General features: G+C 41.7%; 1 protein-coding gene across 3 annotated transcripts in view; it reads left to right on the plus strand.

Annotated features, from left to right (window-relative positions):
- The window catches only part of LIFR (LIF receptor subunit alpha), a 73310-nt gene that overhangs the window by 23528 nt on the left and 28411 nt on the right, over positions 1 to 21371 (plus strand). For all 3 annotated transcript variants that reach the window (XM_075184223.1, XM_075184222.1, XM_075184224.1), the window contains exons 2-7: positions 7780 to 7934; positions 12886 to 13003; positions 14294 to 14442; positions 14916 to 15079; positions 16526 to 16700; positions 18026 to 18292. In XM_075184223.1, coding sequence (XP_075040324.1) covers positions 7856 to 7934; positions 12886 to 13003; positions 14294 to 14442; positions 14916 to 15079; positions 16526 to 16700; positions 18026 to 18292 — 952 coding nt within the window. In that variant the 5' untranslated portion in view covers positions 7780 to 7855. The remainder of the gene's footprint in view (positions 1 to 7779; positions 7935 to 12885; positions 13004 to 14293; positions 14443 to 14915; positions 15080 to 16525; positions 16701 to 18025; positions 18293 to 21371) is intronic.

Consider the following 21371-nt stretch of genomic DNA (forward strand, 5'->3'; position numbering starts at 1 on the left):
GGATGCCTGAAAGAGCGTGACCTTACAATAGTGTGGGTATGATTTGGGCATTTCTGGTCTGGGCAGATCGTGGGAGGTGCCTAATTGTGGGCAGCATAGTGGCTCAGTAGTTAGCACTTCTGCCTTACAGCACTGGGGTCGTGCGTTCAATTCCCGACCATGGCCTTATCTGTGAGGAGTTTGTATGTTCTCCCCGTGTTTGCGTGGGTTTCCTCCGGGTGCTCTGGTTTCCTCCCACACTCCCAAAACATACTGGTAGGTTAATTGGCTGCTAACAAATTGACTCTAGTGTGTGTGTGTCTGGCTGTCTGTCTGTGTGTGTGTGTATTAGGGAATTTAGACTGTAAGCTCCAATGGGGCAGAGACTGATGTGAGTGAGTTCTCTGTACAGCGCTGCGGAATTAGTGGCGCTATATAAATAAATGGTGGTGATGATGAATTATGTCCTGATTTTTGCAGGTTGATATGTTACCAGGTGCACATTCAGATTACGCGCACAGAATTTGTTAAATGCAATGTTTCCGTCGCGTTAATGTGCACTCCGTAGGATCAGAGCGATAGTTACATGTTGAGGAAGTGAGAGGGACCAGTAGTTATGTGACATCAGTGCTGTGTTCTGTAGAATTTGGTGTTTGTCATATTTACATGCAGTTTTTTTTTTTTTGTTTTTTTTAAATTAAAGTCTGAGTATTAGTTGTCCCCCGTTGTTGCTGTTAGTCCGTGTAGGATGTGAATCACGCTGCGTGTCAGCTCTTTGTGGCAGGGTACACGGAAGAGAACACTTCCCGCAATACAAAGGAAGAGACAAAGTACACATTCCTCATGGCCTTTGGGGAAATAAGGTCTTCTCAATATAGACCTATATTGGTGCCTGCTACTGGCACCAAAATAAATTGGGCTTTACATCCATATTACGCAGCCTGTGACTCCATCTGTGAAAAGTGTGTCACATTTAAAGACATTCTTTACTTTACTTATAGTAAGTGGGATTTCCTTTGTACTTCCTCAGCTGATTATTGTTCTCTGTGGAGAGTTTAAAAGGAGTACATACTGATACAATTCAAGGCAAAGATTAGGGGCCTGATTCATTAGTGATCTTATCTTGTGCAAAAGTTAAGATACTTATTTTAAGAAGAAACTGGGAGATAAGAGTGAAGTTAAGATGGATTTTTATCTTAACTTAAGAAATTCTTCACTTACGCAGTGGATTTTGCTTCTTATCTCCCTTTTCTCAGCATGCACAGAGTGGGTTTGTTTAAGATAAGCAAAAAACGGCAGATAAGATCACTAATGAATCAGGCCTTAGGTTATGAAAATATAATGTTTTCATAACCTTATACATTATTCTCTATGAGCATTGTTCTGTTATAGCTTATTGATAATATTGCATTTTTTATCTTCTTCAAACAAACAATATAGCCATTTCCCTTTCAAGTTCATTTATACTGTAGGACTATGGTTCCCTGGGGTGCCGTGCCCATGTCCTTAGATAAGTAAGGTGGGGGAACTATTTTTGGTAATTATTTTGGCCTAGGGGTGCCTTGAAAAAATTATGGAGAACCTAAGAATGCCTCAAACTGAGAATGTTTGGGATGCACTACTGTAAGGTATAATTTTCCCATTGTTTGGTTATTTAAGCAAGACAGGTACATTGTTTTTTCCTAGCAAACTTTTAAGGCAGGTCCTTGTAGGATGAGTGCAAACTGACACCCTTTTCTTATATGTATGTTCTGAATAGACACACACGTGGGGAGTTAGAGATGGACACGTGTATTTGTGCAGTGTTATTTTGCACATCAGGTGAAATTTGTTGCACTGCGCATGCTCCCAACTTGCATCAGTGTTTTAAACTGCATATATCTAACAATTGTGGCCCCTGGCGCTTGGTGAGGAGGATTAAGGTTGTTCACACTCAGGTGCAGTACTGTGAGGGCGTGCAGATGCAGGATAAGCACATCCCTTTGAGATGTGTTTTAGTGTAGGCCACATGCATCTAATACTTGATCATTCTCCAGGATACTCCCAATTTTCGGGTAGGTCTTCTGGATGCCGGGGATTCACCCGAATCTTGCAAAAGGGAGTCTTCAACAACGCAATTTGCTGTGAATCGTTTCATTTTGCCACGCCCCCACATAAAAACTCAGTGGTTGCATAATTTCCTTGCAGGGGTGGGGCCAAGATAACACTATTCCCAATGCCCCGCCCACCTCTAACTGTGTAAAGGGGGGGGGGATTTTTCTAGCTGATATTGAATGCCATATATTTGCTCTGGATGCATCTATGCATTAGGCCTACAGCTTTTATTCACCAAGTGTTAAGAGAGGTTAACTTTTAACATATTCATTGGCTTAGTGGTTAGCACTTCTGCCTCACAGCACTGGAGTCATGAGTTCAATTCCCGACCATGACCCTATCTGTGTGGAGTTTGTATGTTCTCCCCGTGTTTGGGTGGGTTTCCCCTGGGTGCTCCGGTTTCCTCCCACATTCCAAAAACATATTCGGTTAATTTTCTGCTATCAAATTGACCCTAGTCTCTGTGTGTGTGTGTGTGTGTGTGTGTGTGTGTGTGTGTGTGTGTGTGTGTTAGGAAATTTAGACTGTATGTTCCAATGGGGCAGGGACTGATGTGAGTGAGTTTTCTGTACAGGGCTGCAGAATTAGTAGCGCTATATAAATAGCTGATGATGATTCTCCCAGCCCAATATCCTCACCTACTTCAGCCTACTTTATCGCCAACCCACCCTCCAACCAGTCTGACTGTGTAGCCTCCATCTTCTCGTCTATTCCCCTGGACTGCTAAACTTAATGTCCCTATTTTGTCTCTCGACCCCCTCCCTCTAGAATGTAAGTTCTCAGGGCAGGTTCTCTACCCAATGTATCCAGTCTGTTGTCCTTGTTTCTCCCTATCATGTCTGATGCTGAATTGTTTTCGTATGTCATGTGATTTTTTTTTTTCCCCTGTTATTTGCATCCATGCATGTAGTATTCTACTCTACTCCTGTGCTTGTAATGTCTACTCAATTCATTGTTTGCAAAGACCTCATTCTACATTCATTAACTGTGCCTTGAAGCTATGTGTTATGTAAAACCAGGCATGCCTTTATCTGTGTGTGTTTTGATTGAGGCAGTCTGAGTTTTCAGAGCTGTGAAAGTTCTGTCCATTTGCAATTGCAAACAAAGGAAAAAATGAAAGGCTTCTTTCTGAGAACATAACATCACTTAAAGCCGCAATCTCTATATATAGTACTAATAAACTCATGTATACCCATAATGGATGTGATTATTTGTAATATAGAACGCAGGCAGCTGAAGATGAGGTTGGGATGTCTCCTCTTTCCTCTAGCAGTCCCAGTAAAGAACTATATGGCTACCCCCTGCTACAGAAGGGACACCTACAATACCCGGACGTTGTATATTCTCTTAGCACACCCTCAGATTACTTGCATCAAATAATATAGATTTTCTTTAAAGTGCACATCACTTAAGGTACCCATACACCCTGGGAATTTTTGCTTTCAGTTAGGCTGTCACAATAGCGCTGTGTGTGTTTACTATACCGTTGTGTCCATCAGATTTGACGACACATGCGTATGTATATGTGCGGAGGAATCTAAATATCCACGTGGATCCCCTGCCAGAAATAAATAAAAACTTCATATTTTTTATGGACTTTAAACGCAAAACTGAGAGACCAGGATATCTGCCTGGGCTGTTTCCAGCTACAGACAGCTGTTACTCACATCCACATGACCAAATCTGTCAGGGGTTGTTGGTTGTGTGGCTGGATTTATACACGGTAGGGACAGGAATTCTGGGAGCTGAAACTGGTCCTTGAGACGCCCTTCTACCATCACGTCTCCCTGATGACACAGCTCAGGATTGGTGACACAAACATCAGTTCATCTTTACCTGGTCTGTGTGTTAAGCTGAGTACACACCTATGCAGTCGTATTTCAGATGCAATGTCTCTAACGATTTCACCAACGATTTAAAGTCCAGATGAGCATGCTGATTCATGTGTACACACATACACAATTTACCTTTCAGATCTGTGCTGAAAAGACATTGTTCTTTCATTGATTGTGATGTTTAGAAAACCAAATCAACACATGTGATGAGCAGCATACTTCTGGTGTAGCTGCTACATCGCCTCTTTGCTGTGGGTTAGCTGGTAGCTGCTGGTCACTTACTATGGATCAGGATTGCTGGGTAGTGGGCTGAGCATTGGTACAGAGAACCTAGGTTCAGGACAGGACAGCCGGGGAACGGATTAGAGTGTAATCTCTTAACTGTTGGTCACAGGTTACAGCAGGCAATAACCGTCAGGCAGAATCTTCAAGCAGTGATGTTTATTTGCTCAAGGGATCCTTACAAGGACCATTACACACTAGTTGGATGTACTAGTGATCCTCCAGAAGTACAGATGGTATAAAACATTGGTCAAACAGAGCTCTTTATATACTGTTTCTGACACACATTTCTGCAAGGGGTATACCAGCCCTTTTCTACATGGCACCACAAAGTCTGAAATATTACATTCAATGATTAGCATCAGTTTGTAATATGTTCTCTAAACTTGGATTTAAATGCAATTTAAACTTGCCAAAATTGACATCAATCTGAGATTTTCTAAATTACTTGCTGTTAAGTTTCCTAGGATCATGATCAGCTATTTATATAGCACCACTAATTCTGCAGCGTTGTACAGAGAATTCATTCATATCAGTCCCTGCCCCATTGGGGCTTACAGTCTAAATTCCCAAACACACAGACTAGGGTCAATTTGGTAGCAGCCAATTAACCTACTAGTATGTTTTTGGAGTGTAAGAGGAAGCCCAGGCAATGAAAGTCTAACGACCCCCTCCTGTGCATTCAGGCTTAAAGAGGTCTTGATTACTCCCAAATGAACAGGCTAATTAGCGTGAGATTTCCTTTCTTACAAAAACACATTTCCTCCAACATTTGCCGACTGCAGCAGAAATTAATACATTTCTAATACAAAAATCTGTACATTTGCAATGATGTACATTGGCACACTGTGCCACTAATTGATATAAATTTATACAGGAAGTTATTTATAAGTGATCCAGCCACAATGATCATGGGAGCATACACGCTCTTGCAGTATCTGACCAAAAAGCCGTGAATCATGTGAACTGCAGGATAATGGTATATGAGTGTACCCAGCTGTATTCCTTTAAAGATATACCCATACTTACCAACTTTTTTCAGTTGGCGTCCGGGAGCCTCTCGGTGGCAGGTGGGCATGCGGGGGGCGGGGCTCCGAAATAGCGTCATTTAGGCCCCCACCGTGACGTAATGACGCAAACCGCGTCATTTGACAGTGGTGGGGCGGGGACAAATGCCGCGATTTCCGGAGAATGCAGCATTTTGGCCCTAATTCGGGCACATGTGGGAAATTGCCACACTCTCCCGGGAGTCCGGGAGACCCACCCAAAATGCGGGAGTCTCCCGGACATTCCGGGAGAGTTGGCAAGTATGGATATACCTGCAAACCTTAGCTTGCCAAGGTTAGGGTAGGAAAGATGTGGCACTTTGCTCTCATATAAACACATACATATCCACCTCCGTGAGGTTTCTATTGCAGGTCTAGTGCCACACCGATTGTTACTGGCATTTTATCAGCTGTGTACAAGCCAGAACTTATGAAAATAACACAACTACTTTCAAGCCACAGGACACTAATAGGCCAGTCATGTGCTGCTTAGGTATCCAAAATTCAGAAGCCTGCTGCTGGACTGAAGGAGTGGCGTTGGATAAACATTGTATATATTAATACTTTGCTCATCTACTGTCCGTCACAGTCCAGGATCAACACTTCCCGCTGACATTCAATTTGGAGAAAATTGAGCAGCTTAAAAGCACAAAGCAAACCATTTTATTTTATTTATTTTTATTATAGTTGAGAGCAGTTAACAACATCAGGTAATTGTAATATTATTTTACTTACTATTTGAATATCAATCACATGTCAGCTGGAACCGCTGGTTACAGATAATGGACTCTGTCTCATGTGATTAGGTGCTCAGTCCTAAACCATGACTCCCAACCAGTGGGTCAGGAATCCTTAGTAAATCTTTAAAATAAATAGTGTATTCTGAAACCGAAAACATATTTGGATACATTATAGTGGAGAATAAGCTGCATTCTTCCCGTGTTCTTTAATGCAGTACAATTGTTGTTGTTCAGAAGATATTCGCTGAATGATTTATATTTCTGTGAAAGTCTATCCCGTATCCTTAATTTGTTGGCCACAAATAATTTGAGCCTTTCTCCCTGCACAGCATAGAAGAGATGCATTAGTGGTTGTGGGAGGTAGTTTGTAGTTTCCTCATTACTGGCTAGATGTGAATTAGTAGGAGATGTAAACATGTCTGTGGCAACAAACACATTTCTGTGCTTTGTCAGCTTTTGAAACCATTAAGTTAATGATCTTGAAAGTGTGATCTTAGGCTGCAATTAGTGCATGTAAGATCGGAGTAAACAACGTTCCCTTAAAGGGCCAGTGAACATAAACTTCAAGCTGGATCTTATCAGAACGAAAATATTAACAAGATCCATGATGATAAGCTATCATGGGGAGAGAGATTTTCCACGTGGAAGTAACTAAACTGTACAAGTTTGTACTGTCCGATCGGCACTTGGGAGATGCCCAGTATTATATCTGCAGCCATTGTCTTCTCATTTACCAACATATCTGAAGAGTTTGATCACCTTATTGGGCTTGAGGTGCTTTTGACACCACACATGCTGACCCATGTCATTAGGTAGATGTTTGTGAAATGACTGGATCTGATCAGCATGGTCCTCAATTTGTGTGGCTAAATTGCCTACAAATTCCAGCAATTAGGCCAAATGACCAAATATGCCCATGTATTGTCATAATATAACATGTTTTGAGGATAGAAAGCAGTGGTTTGTGTCTCTATGGTCCTATGCTGCTCCCTCCCGAGTATTTTGGCTGCTGTCCCTCTCCCCCCCCCCCCCCCCTCGGCGTTGTTGCCCGCTGGCGCCTCTCAGCCCCTCGGCGTTGTTGCCCGCTGGCCCCTCTCTCCTCCCCCTTCCCCCTCGGAGCCGTTGCCCGCTGGCCCCTCTCTTCCCCCCCCCCACCCCGGAGTTGTTGCTTGCTGGCCCTTCTCTCCCCCCCCCCCCCCCACGGAGTCGTTGCCCGCTGGCCCCTCTCTCCTCCCCCCCACCCCCCCCTCTCTTCTCCCCCCCCCCCCCCCCCGGAGTTGTTGCCCACTGGCCCCTCTCTTCCTCCCCGGAGTCGTTGCCCGCTGGCCCCTCTCCCGCCCCCCCTCGGAGTCTGCTCCTTCCAGTTCTATTTTCAGTGCAGATCTGTTTGTTGATTGTGGCAGGTGGATATGGCCCGCTCCCTATGGGATGTGACAACCCCGGTTACCTAGGATGGCCACAACTGCCTGTAGTGTGAAACTTTATTACATTATTGAGAGATGATGCAACTCGATAATGGGCAACAGGCAGGCCTAGGACCACATGTGGCCCTCTGAGTCAACCCCTGGGGGTCCCAGCTTTTTCCATCTTTGTCAGATTTGTTTGTTATAGTTTGTAACACTTAAAATACCTGCTGATGTATTATTACACAGAGGAGTCTCTGTCCTGATTAAATGTATTGTTTTATCTTCTTACTGACATTACGGCCCTTTTGAGGGTTAGAGGTCCGTCCATGCGGCCCCTGTACTGTATCATATTGTCTGTCGCTGACATAACTGACGGCTGCTATATGCTTCCTCGTAGGATCGTGTGTCTGGATGAGAGATGCAGCTGATAACATAACCTCTGAAGGATCTGGTACCTGAGAGTCTGCAGGAGAATGAGGAATAAGCTGATTCTGATCAGTTTTCTTTCTGTTATCTACTGTTTCCTATACAATGTCCACAGCCAGGCGACCGGTGAGTATCTGCCCACGTTGTACCGTTCCACAAGGCCGACTGAGACCCAGCTGATGGTGGGAAGGGCTTTTGCTTGTGGTGCTCAGTCTTGTCCCCACGCACCAATATTAATTTGCACATTGACCCTCTCCTACACAGCGACAGGGTAACGTGCTGATGTGAGCACCAGTGTTCTGTGTTATCACAGGAAGAGACGTCTGCTCCCCACCAGGTCCAGCATTAATTACAGGCAGCTCTAAGAGTTATCCAATACCGTCCATTACAGTAAATTAGTTAATGCAAATCTGTGATTGGAAAAACACAAAGTGTTCAGTGAACCTAAAAGTAGATGAAAACCACTGAAATCCAATAAATCTTAAGTGATGTTTGGAAAAAATAAAACTTCCATTATGCGGAATCTATGGCGCAGTAAGTGTTGTTGTTCTATAATGCGTTGGTTGGATATCTTTGCAGTGTCTAAGCTTCCTGTGGATATGTACTAACATAAGTTGTATTACATTAATGTTAACAAAATGCCTTTTATTTTCTTATTTGTTATCTTAGAACTGACAAATTGAAAAGAGATTTAGCTTGTGACAGCCAAAGAAAGATTTGGGGTATAAATGCAAAAAACCCTATTTACTGATTAAATAGGCCCTATCAAATAGTTACTGCCCGCTGTAAGATTCGCCGGCACAATACTTGTTCTGTTGTTCTTTTTTTTTTTTTTTTAATGTAGACAGATTTGTAAACATTTGAAGTTTTTTTTGTTAGTTTTTTAAATTGGCGACTCTGAGCTCCCAATTCTGGGCTTTCTATCCCCCGCGCATGCACATATCGTCAGAGACTGGGATGGTGACGCGATAAGTTGACCCTTTCCACACCGGGCCGACATTGCCAAGTCAGCTGGGTGTTACACAGCTGCCACCCTACAAAGGTGTTTATTTTGTTTTGGTTTTTTTTACCTCTGCGATAAACGGTGATTACAAATTATCGTTGTTGCTGCTTTTTCACAAATGGTCCCAAAGATTCCAACAGCGTCACCACTAGAGTTAGGAAATGCAAGAGAGTATCACTGCCCTGCTGGTGAGTGTGTACAATGACATATGTAATAATTTACACACATTTGCAGTTTTTTCTTTTTGTACCAAATTTATTCCAGAGACAAATGAGATGTGTTATTATGATTCACACCCTTTACTCCCTCAACTTGTTGAAATTGTTGTTCAGATTCCAACATGGCTGCTTTCATGGTTCACTAAATTGGGTTGTGATTGTCAATTGCAAGCCCCTGTGTGGTTGGAGCTTTGTGATGTGTGATCTGATGGATACGGTGGATGCTCACTGCTTAATTTACTTCAGAATCTTTTCTGTTTATTTTGTTTTGTTATTTTCTGTCATGCATTTTTTTTTTTACCCGATTTTCTTTGTCTTTGGCTAGGGAGAGGTAGAGCTGTTCCATATGGACCATTTTCAATGAACTGCTGGTCCTGTATCTTTCCCCCACAAGTGTGTTTTGTTTATGTAATATATCCTTCAGTTATGACGTGTTTAAATTATTTTCTCCAATTTAACCGTGATGGTTAAATTGGAGAAAATTATTTAAACACGTCATAATTGAAGGATAAATCCAGCCAAGAATTTAGATTTTATTAAAAGGCTCAGCTTTGCTCATAACCTGGAAAGTTCCCCACAAAGGCTCCAACATTCCTGGTTGTTTTTATGCTACAAATGGTTTAAACACACAGAGGTGCGGTCAATGCGCTTTGTCCATGGGATTGTCATTCACATAGGGAGTTCAGTGGGAGGGGCATCGACAACCCCATTGCATTTTTGCATTATGTAAGAGATAGTAGGAGAGGAAAACAGACCATTGGAGCATTTGATGGGAGTGGGTTTTGGAGAACCCTGCACTGAAGACCAAGTAGAAATATGTTGTAATATAGCGCTCATCTCCTTAGTGAATTAAATATAAAGGTTTTTTTTAGGTGAATTTATTTTTTATCTGTACGAAACAAAAGTGAAATCTAAACGGGAAAAAAAAAGTTGAGCTACTCCTGCTCGCTAGAGTGTACAATATTATTAATGTTTAACTGTTTCTTTGCCCATCTAAAAGGAAGGATATAGCCACATTTTATACCCTAATACAGGCTTGTTCTCACACACTGCAATCCTATTTGTCATTATTTGATTTCTTTGCAAGTAACCTCGACCCTTTCTCTCTTCTTGCCTAATGAGCACCATGTTTTCCTCTCCTAGTACAAATTATTGCAATGATATACACCAGATGGAAAACATCCGGCCGCCGTCCAAAACAGTGATGCCTGATCAGTTCTACAGTGTCTGCAGAGAAACTGAGTTGCCTTAAATTTCGTAAAAGTCTAAAGAAATTATTTGCACGTTAAAAAACAATTCCTGTGGCTGCCGATGCAGATATAAACAATGTATGATGGGCATGTGGTAAATGTAAAAATACAGTGCACAAATCTACAGCAGCTAATGGATATAATATTTATTTGTCCTGCAGTCCATCACTTTGTGACAACATTGGTCTATTGTGCAATGAATTTGTTTATGATTAAGCCCCAAATGTCCATCATATAAGCACCATGTAAATTATTATGGAAGCCGGACAAAGGTCCAGTATATAACGCGGTCCCATGTGACCAGTATAGAACAAGCTCTATTTGATGACCAGTATTTTTTTTTATATGGAAAGGCTGGGATGGTGCTTTCTATCACCCTAGTGCCAAAAAGTGAAAACACACAAAGTACACAGGGACGTGGCATCTGCAGACCCCTTCTCTATAAAGCAGAGGTGTTCAAGTTCAGTCCTCAAGGGCTACCAACAGTTCATTATTCTCAGGATTTCTTTAATCATGCACAGGCGAGTTAATCTATTTGGCTGGGTCAGTAAGTATCCCAAATGTTTCTACAGAGAGAAATCCAGATTAAAAATTACTCATAGTGGTCCCTATACTAGGCGACACGTGATGCTGAACTCCAAACCTGTCTTTGACAGGTGTACTGAGTTATGTGGTGCAAAAATATCAAAAAATGAAAATGCCCTGATGCAGTACATTTACACTCTCAAAAGCAAATGCAGATGTCATTTGGTTGAGGACAATCCTATAGCAATAGGTTCCTTAAGACAGAACACAAACGGTGTCCTTGTTGTAAGTCCGTGTAGGAAAAACTTCCTAATATCTAATGTGAGCAATGTGTTCATAAGACTGCTTGTAAATAGGCAGATGCGGGTGAGAGTGGCTCGCCCCACTTACAGGTGAAGCGTCTCACCTGTTGTGGTCCGCACTGGTCTTTGCCTCCCAGATGTGTTTTGCAATCTTGGCTCTCGTGGATCGTCTCGCTGCGCATGCGGGGAACTTCCGTCACAGTTTATAACCCAAATCTGTCTATTTACAGATCTGAGGGTGTAAATATTCTGCATCGGCATTTTCATTTTTAAACAGATGCCGAGTATAAAATTACCCATATTATGACAATTTTTCAGATATCTGAGCAGGTTTTCTCCCTATACTATTTGGTTCTGACAGGTTCTTATGCAGACACCTCTGAGTGTTCCTGTTATGTCCTTCACAGATATCTGCTGATCCAGACATAATTATCTCCATTCTTGTCCAGAGACCAGCCCAGTGTCCGGCCAATAACACTTTGTTCATCCCTGAGCCTGACCCACAGTACAGAACAAACACTAATGCCTGATGTTCTATTTCAGCCTCTTGATAGGTTGTAAGCTTCGGCGGGCAGAGTTCTCTCATGTTCTTCATGTGGCTAATGTTCTGGCACTGCATGTTTATCTCCATGGTTGTACGTTGTTGCGAGTATGTTGGCGCTATCTAAATGATTCAAAAATAAACTTTGTATATACAGCAACACTTATACTTTTAGGTTGTGAGTCTAGAAGGCCATTACCTTCAGGGCCATTTTAATAAAGGGATATTTGTCCAATAAAGCATATCCTGTCTCTGTCTTAGCCCCAGGCATCTGACGAGGACAAGAGACCTTTTATTTAAAGAAGTGCATTTCATGTTGCATGAGTAAATTATTTAGGGTCTCCTAGATCTAATTAAAAAAAAAAATTGAAAAAATATACTGTTTATAAATGAACAATTCTTACGTGTTACATCGCCCGAAAACAAGATCAAGGCCTAATTGCAGGATTAATCCTATACCCAATATTATCCGTTGCCCTAATCAAACGTATGTGTTGCTGAGGTGTGTAGTGGCCCACTATCTTAGGTCTGGGTCCACTAATGTCTTTAAAGCCCTGTTTAATAATGAAATACTCCAGGGTGTAAATGTATCAAGCGGAGAGTTTCCGCCGGGTTTGAAAAGTGGAGATGTTGCCTATAGCAGCCAATCAGATTCTAGCTGTCATTTTGTAAAATGTACTAAATACATGATAGCTAGAATCTGATTGGTTGCTATAAATAACAGCTTCACTTTTCACACCCACCAGAAACTTGCAGCTTGATACATATACACCCTGTTGTGTAACATTACATGAGATTTCAATGTCGGACCTACTGGAAATTTCCTCCTCAACTTTGGTTGGAGGCCAGTTAGGCCAGAGGTATTCATGTTTATGTTGCCTTCAGTCATTTGCTTATTCTAAATATTTTTTCCAATTTTACAAATGGTGTAGTGGTTCCGTTATCTTGGCTACAACACGTTTTGCTTTATTCAATATTAATGTATAATTATTTTTTTTAAACTCCAAATAACATGTTGGTCATGCAGGAGGAGTACAAACCACTTGTCTTTTCTAAAACATTTGTTTTCATTGATCTAATAAAATTGTGTGTGTTTTATCATTTATTTTATTTTTACAATGATGTATGGGGGGGCAGTATACAAGTCCAAACACTGGTGACTGCAGGTACTTTGGCCTTTGCTGTGATTCCTGTTGGTTATGTTGCTCTATAACACGTCCTTCTGATTTATGTTTTAGATTCCGCAGAGTTCTTTCAGAACCTAACGTGCGTCTCGCATGACTTAGAATACATGATCTGCCGCTGGGATACCCCAGAGACCGCTGGCCCTGAAATAGTCTGTGATGTTTGTTATAGGTAAGGACATTTTGCTTGTTTTTATTTAACAATAACTTTTTTCAGTACAAGGATATTTGTTGTGCTACCCTTTTGCTTATAGTCTCAAAAATGTCGAAGAAAATGGAATAAAATATTCCAAAACTAAACAATGGCAATTTTCTCTGTATTTACAGTCATAACTTTTCATCATCATCATCATCATTTATTTATATAGCGCCACTAATTCCGCAGCGCTGTACATAGAACTCATTCACATCAGTCCCTGCCCCATTGGAGCTTACAGTCTAAATTTCCTAATATAGACACACACTCGCACACAGACACAGACAGAGAGGGAGAGACTAGGATCAATTTTGATAGCAGCCAAATAACCTACAAGTATGTTTTTGATGTATAGCGAACACGTCCAGGGGCAAACGCAGGATTTGTAGAGGGGGGGTTTCAACACCACGCAACCAGTGGGCGTGACCAGCATGCATGGGGGCGTGGCTATAATATTAGACAGTGCTTGGCTGCTCTCCAACTCTTCCTGTCCCCATAATATAAATGGGCAATGCTGCGTGCACTACTGTTAGGTGCTCTCCCTTTTAAGTGGGGGCAGGGTCCAGCCACCTCAATTATACAGTGCCCCAGGTTTGGAGGGGGGTTTCCAGGCACTAGGATCCCCCCCACCCCCTCAGTTTGCCTATGATGTCCTCGTTAAAAAAACAAAATAGAACAATAAGTGATATTTCCACTTTCGGCAGTGGAATAAGACTGGGTACACACTATACATTTGTGAATTTCTCCCGATGCGATATCCTTAACGATTTTAGCAACAATTAAAGAAAAAAAAGCCCCGATCAGCATAACGATTCATGTGCAGACACTATAATATCTGTTTAGAAGATGGTGACTCTGTACACTCCATAGAGATCTCTGGACACTGCCGGTCATGAGTGCATACACACTGCAGGATTGGAACGGCATCGTTCCATCGTTGAACGAGATTTTTATAGTTAAAAAAAAAAAAAGAAAAGTCAAATGAAACGATACGATGTGCTCTGGAACGATAATTGTTCCACTAATGCAATAAAGTCGACCAGTTGTATATCATGTGATTGGCCCGATACTCGTCTGAAAACCCTGCAGTGTGTGCCCAGCCTAAGCATGAGTTATAAGATGCCGGACGATAAGTGTAACTCATCTGAACACACAAAGGAAACATGCAGGGTACATTAAAGCTTTTCTGAATATTTTAAATTCTTCCAGCCTTTGCCCCTACACCGCTAAATCACCAATGTTTTCCTTGTTGTTTTTCTCTAACAGGTCTGTGGAAGGAAAAGGGTGTCTGGAAACTAAAAGTAACGAGGTTAAAGTTCAGTTCCAAGTGTTTGGAGTTACAGTACTAGATCTAAGAGCCAAAAATGTTTCGGGGCAACCAGAAAAACAGTTCCAGATCACCCTAGCAGATGTTGGTAAGTCCCCCTCCATAGTTGTACAAGGGTGTAGAAATAAAGCTTTCCTATTAACAATTTTAGAAATTTAAATAAAGACAATGTCAGATAAAGGTCAATTTAGCACGGGGAGATTTAAAAGTGTTTTCTAAATAAAAAAAAACAAAAACCTCAGTAGACAGTGTACCCCCGAGTGTGATTTTACTGACGTTTCACTATTAAATCCAGCAAAGAAGGGGTTAAAGCTTGTATTTATTTATCGTCCTGCTCTTGGTGCCTATTTCATGTTTTCTTGATCCTGTAAAGAGTCTGTTTAGTTCATTAGTATATTCTTCCTGTGTTCTATTTCATTAGTGAGATAATGGACTGTAATTTGCTGTTAGTGGATCAGCTATTATGGTTTAGTCTGCGGAATCCTGGAGATTGTGCATTTATAAATTGTAAGTGTATCCACATGTAATTGTTTGTTTTGTTTTGTTTTTTATGGCTTATAGTGTACGTTCCACATACACCAGAAATTCTCTCCTTGGTCGCTGATTATCAGTCGGACGTCCTGTCTGTGGAATGGACCGTGGATTCCTCCAGTTTTCTGGATCACGTAGACGTGAGATGGGAGATAAACGTGTTACGTGGAGAAAAGTTGCTGCTTGCCAAAAATGTATGTTTTAAGTGTGCGCAAATAATTCTGTTTATATGAACTTATCAATCTGTATTCTTTAGTATTCCAGCACTCCAGATAATACTTTTGGCCATGGTGTTTGTGTGTATGTGGATATCCAAACCTCACATCGAAATGTACTTTCTGAACATCTCATTCAAAAACCGTGGCCATTAATATGAAAAGGGGAGATCAACTTCATTAATATGGAGTTGGTCCCCCCCCCCCTTTGCTGCTACAACAGCCCCCACTTTACTGGGACGGCTTTCCACTAAGTTTTGGAATATGAATGTGAATCCCCGCAGCCGTTCTGTCACTAGGACGTTACTGAGGTCGGGTACTGATGTTGGGTGATGAGGCCTGGCTTGCAGTCAGCGAGCCAATTAATTCCAAAGGTGTTCAATTGAGTTTGAGGTCAGCGTTCTGTTTAGGCCAGTCAAGTTCTTCCACACCAAACTCAGGGAAACCATTTTTTTGATGGACCTCGCTTCATGCACGGGGGCATTGTCATGCTTAAACAGGAAAGACCTTTCCACAAATTGTTGCTGCAAAGTTGGAAGCACACAAGTCTCTAAAATGTAATTGTACGCTGTAGCATTCAGATTTGCCAGGACAAACCACAAACTGCTTTACACCACTCCAGTCCAGGCGGTGGGCTTTACACCACTCCATTCCATGTTTGGCACTGTACATGGTGATCTGAGGATTGTGCGTGGCTGCTCTGCCATAGAAACCAAATCCCTCAAGCTCCCGACTAACAGTTCTTATGCTGACGAGGTGATCAGGAGCAGTTAGAAGATAAGTGTTGCAACCAAGGACAAAAGATTTTTTTTTTTTCTATATATACACTTTAACATTTGGTGGTCTCGTTCCGTGAGCTTACGTGGCCTGCTGTAAGGTTAACAAACAGACTTATTGGAAAGGTGATATCTTATGACAGCCCCACGTTGTACGTCACTGAGCTCTTCAGTATGACCCATTCTACTCATCTTGTCTGTGGAGACTGTGCATGGTTGTGTGCTTAGATTTTATGCAGCTGTTTGCAATAGGTGTGGGTGAAATGGCCAATCACTCTAATTCAAAGGGGTGCATATGTACCATGTTCTCTACATTCCATCCACCCTTAATTTCTAAACTAGGGGTTGGCTGCTGAGCTCGTTCAGCTCAGAGTTTAGACTTTTTGGGTCTCTCCTGAATTTAAATAATTATTTTATACACAAATGAAAGTATCCCTAAGAACAAGTAGTTAAACGTTGTTTATATTTAGATAGTCCCCTTTCACAGGATTGGAATGCAAAATATTTGGTAACTTGTTTAGGTGTTTTGCATGTGTTCTTATTATACAGTCCTTTCACTCCGCTGTCACCTTGTGAAGGTGTTTTGTGATGTTATGTAGCGTAGACCAGATGTAAGGAATGTCTCATAGAATTTGTTTTCACTATTTAGGAAACCTTCATGAAAAGTTGGGATCCGTCTACCACAGTCTTCCGTTGGAATTGGACCTCTGACTTTCCATTGAACTGCACGTCGCACTCTGTACGGATTCAATGCTACAGCTATGAAACCAGCTACTACGGGAGAATAAGGCCCAGTGACTGGAGTGTCATTAAGACAGTAAATGGTAATAATATATGTAACAAAATGTCATGGAACAGTTGGACAGTTCAGCAATACCCTTAGAAATAAAACAACCTGATATTATGCTAATGATAATATCATCATCATCATTTATTTATTTATATAGTGCTACTAATTCCGCAGCGCTGTACAGAGAACTCATTCACATCAGTCCCTGCCCCATTGGAGCTTACAGTCTAAATTCCCTAACATACACACACACAGACACAGACAGGGAGAGACTAGGGTTAATTTTTGATAGCATCCAATTAACCTACCAGTATGTTTTTTTTTTTTTTTTTTGGAGTGTGGGAGGAAACTGGAGCACCCGGAGGAAACCCACGCAAACACGGGGAGAACATACAAACTCCACACAGATAAGGCCATGGTGGGAATTGAACTCATGACCCCAGTGCTGTGAGGCAGAAGTGCTAACCACTAGCCCACTACCCAATAATAATATACCTAGATTACCATCAGATTCCCATTTCCTGTCCCTGTACCTTGAAATTTCCAATCATTTTTCCTCGCACCTCTATGGGCGAAGATTCCTTACTGTAATAGTTGGCAGTGCCCACAATACAGTGATGCCGGGCAGCACGTCACTGACAAGTAAATCTCTACTTTGTATAACTATAATATATGGATGGTGACGGAACACAACCTGTGTGTTTTATGTTGTAGGGAAAAATCAAAGTATGGATCTATAACCATCTAATTCTAATGAAAGTAAAATATAGGACTATGTCAGTTTTTGTTTTTGTTGTAGGTAGCTTACATTACAGATAAACAAAACGCCTGCACAGTCCAAAAGGCTACCAGTCCTAGAGTTCTGTAAAATATAGAAACTTATTGTAAAGCGCTACGGAATATGTTGGCGCTATATAAATAAATGATGATGATGATGATGATGATGGGAGCTACGACAGTGGAACCCAAACCTTCTCAGTCTGAGGCACCCTTAGGGTCTCCATAATTTTTTCAAGGCATCCCTAAGCCAAAATAATGACCAAGCAGTCCCCCGCTTTGCTTATCACCGGCAGTGGCACCGCTGTCAGATTGCCGTGGCACACCAGGAACCATGGTGCACCGTTTGGGAACCACTGAGCTAGGATGTACCAATGCAGGAGGAGAAGGAATGGGCAGTCGTGCTTTTAAGAAGTTTATTAGACACTCTGACGCTGCTCAGGGCATCCTTTGCAATATTCGACCATATTACCTTAAATGGGCAAAAGACCGTTTTTCGTGCATTTCCTTTTTACTTTAGTCCGATATTGTTAGTAATGCTTGAGGAACTCCTAATAATCAAACTGATTCTGTCCTTCACAGGCAGCAGCGCTGAAGATATGATATTCCCCGATGACAGAGTTGTTCTTGTTGGCTCAAACATAACTTTCTGCTGTAAAGTGAGTAAGGGAAGCACCGTCAAATCCGTTTACTTTGTTTCTCCAAATTATCCGCTGATTGATCTTGGAAGCGACAGCAGCAGCGGCGTTCAGTTAGTCAACGTGAAGATGTCGCCGTCCAGCGGAGACAATTTAGTCTGCAGCTCCACCGAGGAAGACTATCTGGCAGGAACCGTGGTGTTCGTTGGATGTGAGTGTTGCAAGCAGTGATGGTCACTTATATGACATACTAAGGGATTTATTTATTTGCAGGATGTGTTCATTGCCAAATCGGAGTAAAAACAATGTGCGCTTATGCGCAACAATACAATTTCTTACCAGCGGATGGCGCCACGTGGCACTTTGCTTTTGAATAACGTGGTTTGTATGTTTTTCCACTACACACAGGGACAGATTATGTGAAACAACAGGGAATGAATAACTATTTCCCACAGACCAGGACTGACAAATTAGAGTCCTCAGAATCCAAAAGCAAAACACAAGCCCTTGACCTATGTATATGTTCTCTATGGCTCTGGTCTAAATTCCATTAATAGCTTGGTAGCCAAACTAAGAGGGAAATTCAGTTTGGCATGAGGTTTCTCCGGGAACGTCCGCTGAGGCAACTTGCAACAATGTTTTGGCTGGAATCTCCGCTCATTTTTCCTCGCACCCCATATAGCTGCGAGGGAAAAATGAGCAGAGATTCCTACCGTAATTGCCAGCAGGATGTACAGCCGGACATCGCGGTGATGTCACCTTGCCAGATCTCCGGCAATTGGATCTCCCTCTAACTCATACCTACTATCGCAAAGCTCTTTCCGGGAGAGGGGTGTGACTGGGTCATTTTGGCCCTTGCAACGAAAATGCTGGTTTGTCGAGGGGGCGGGGCCAAAATGACGCCATTCACAGAGAATCGCGTCATTTAGTGGTGGCAGTAACGGAATGCGGGAGATTTGCCAGCTCTCCCGGGAGTCCGTGAGACTGACCCGAATTTCGGGAGTCTCCCGGACATTCCAGGAGAGTTGGCAAGTATGCTCTAACAGTTAGACCTAATATTGTCTCCAGAACTGACTTGCTCAAGCTCTGGGTCTATATTGAGTATTAACAGACCTTTAACTTTGTTTTCTCTAAGGGGAATCGGGATCCACTGACTTTTATTTGTCCACCCTGGACCCATTAATGTGTTTAAAGTAGCCCTACAGCAAATCGAAGAAGCCATCATTGAACAGAGTTCTCATTATTGTAGGTGCTTCCCATATACCTTTAAATGGAAATGCAATAATCAAAACAAATATGCCGTATTCTCGGATAGTTGTAGTGACCCCTGCTGGACAGTAGGTGTAGCACGCAGGCTTTACTACGTTCGTACTTGTAAGAGTACTATTATGGCTCTTTCCTTTCCAGAATAAGAATCATCATGATCATTTATTTTATATAGCGCCAACATATTCCGTAGCGCTTAATTTTACAGATCAGATTAAATACGAGCATGAACTCATTCACATGTTCATTCATATTTAGAAACAAGGAATTCGGATTCAATCCGTGTGATTGGTGAAGATGTGAATGGGTTCATTGACATAAGACAAGAATGTGTGGGAGAAACTACGTGAGTCATGCTGGATTCATGATTCTATACAGATGTAAAAAGCATTTCTCATAGACTGCTCTGTTAAAATAAATTAAAAATATAAAACATTGCATTTTAATTACCAAGTTAATCAGAATGTTGCAGTTGATTCCGTTGGAATAAAGACATACATCTGATTATAGCTAGCGTTCTGCACTTGTGATGCTGCTGTTTCAGCAGCATCACTATGTTCCCTATGGCTATTTGTGGTTACACATTATATTAATAGTGATATGTTCTGAGTGTATTATTATGTACTGCTAATATAACATGTAGTGTCAAATAGCCATAGGGCACATTGTAGCGCTGCTAATTTCTGCTATTTTTATATGATATTTTAGGGTTGAACCTTATCCCCTCTACTCCGGCTGCTGTGTCCTTGTGGCTCATGGAGTAGCTTAAATTAGAAGTTCTATTTGTTTGTTGTCTTAGAAGAAAGTTATTCTGTATGCTGTAAAAGTTCCATTAAAGATACGGAAGAGAGGAAGCATCGTGATCATCAGCATCATCATCACCATTTATTTATATATCGCCACTGATTCCGCAGCGCTGTACAGAGAACTCACTCACATCAGTCCCTGCCCCATTGGAACTTACAGTCTAAATTCCCTAACATACACACACACAGACAGAGAGATACTAGGGTCAATTTTAATAGCAGCCAATTAACCTACTTGTATGTTTTTGGAGTGTGGGAAGAAACCAGAGCACCCGGAGGAAACCCACGCAAATACGGGGAGAACATGCAAACTCCACACAGATAAGGCCATGGTCGGGAATTGAACTCATGACTCCAGTGCTGTGAGGCAGAAGTGCTAACCACTTAGCCACCGTGCTGCCCGTGATAAAATATGAAATGTAATAAACACTAGGAGAGATTGCCCAAGCCAGATGTGTGTGCACTCAGGTATAGGCTTTTAGGGCTCAGTCACACCCATCAGCTGCTAATGCAGTTTTCATCCACTAATGCCTGAAAAGTGATTTAAAGATAGGATTAAGGGACTCCTACGGGCTTGTTCCCACAATTGTGTTCTAATACGTTAAAGTCACACTTAAAATTTTAATGTCCTATTTCTCATGTGTTAACATGAGGTGCAAGCTCAATGGATTGTAGTAATAAAAGAGCATTGCAAGTTAAGTGCTTGGAAAATTGTTGAAACGCGTTGGGTAAAAAAGAACATGTTCGTTTACATGCGTTTTACCCATTTTCCCACTGCGTGTGTGTCACCGCCTTTTTGGTGGTGAAAAGCGTTTATTCTCCAAGAGCACTTGGACCGCGCTCTCACAAGTCTTGTTGTTAGCTGTAATTTCTTATATTTACAGGGATGGCCTCCTATATTCTGGTCTCTCTCCATCCTGACTGTTTTCTTTCCCCTAAAGTTTAAAGTTTATATTGTTGTGACTAATAAGGAATAAAGTTGACCTAAAAAATAAATAAACAAATAAATCCTTCCTAGATAGAATATAATTCTGGGTTACTGCCATAAAGAATAACATGTGACCGTGTTTAGATCCAGGGGGTAGAGTTTGGGGAGGATTTTGGTTTCCCTCTCAGGACGGATTGGACTTTGCTGTATTAGGAATTTTTTTCTTCGGGGTCTATTTACTGGATTATTAGGATGGACGTGTTTTGTCTTTATAATGTAAATCACTGAGA

Source organism: Mixophyes fleayi, chromosome 1 (assembly GCF_038048845.1).
Source record: "Mixophyes fleayi isolate aMixFle1 chromosome 1, aMixFle1.hap1, whole genome shotgun sequence".
Taxonomy (NCBI): domain Eukaryota; kingdom Metazoa; phylum Chordata; class Amphibia; order Anura; family Limnodynastidae; genus Mixophyes; species Mixophyes fleayi.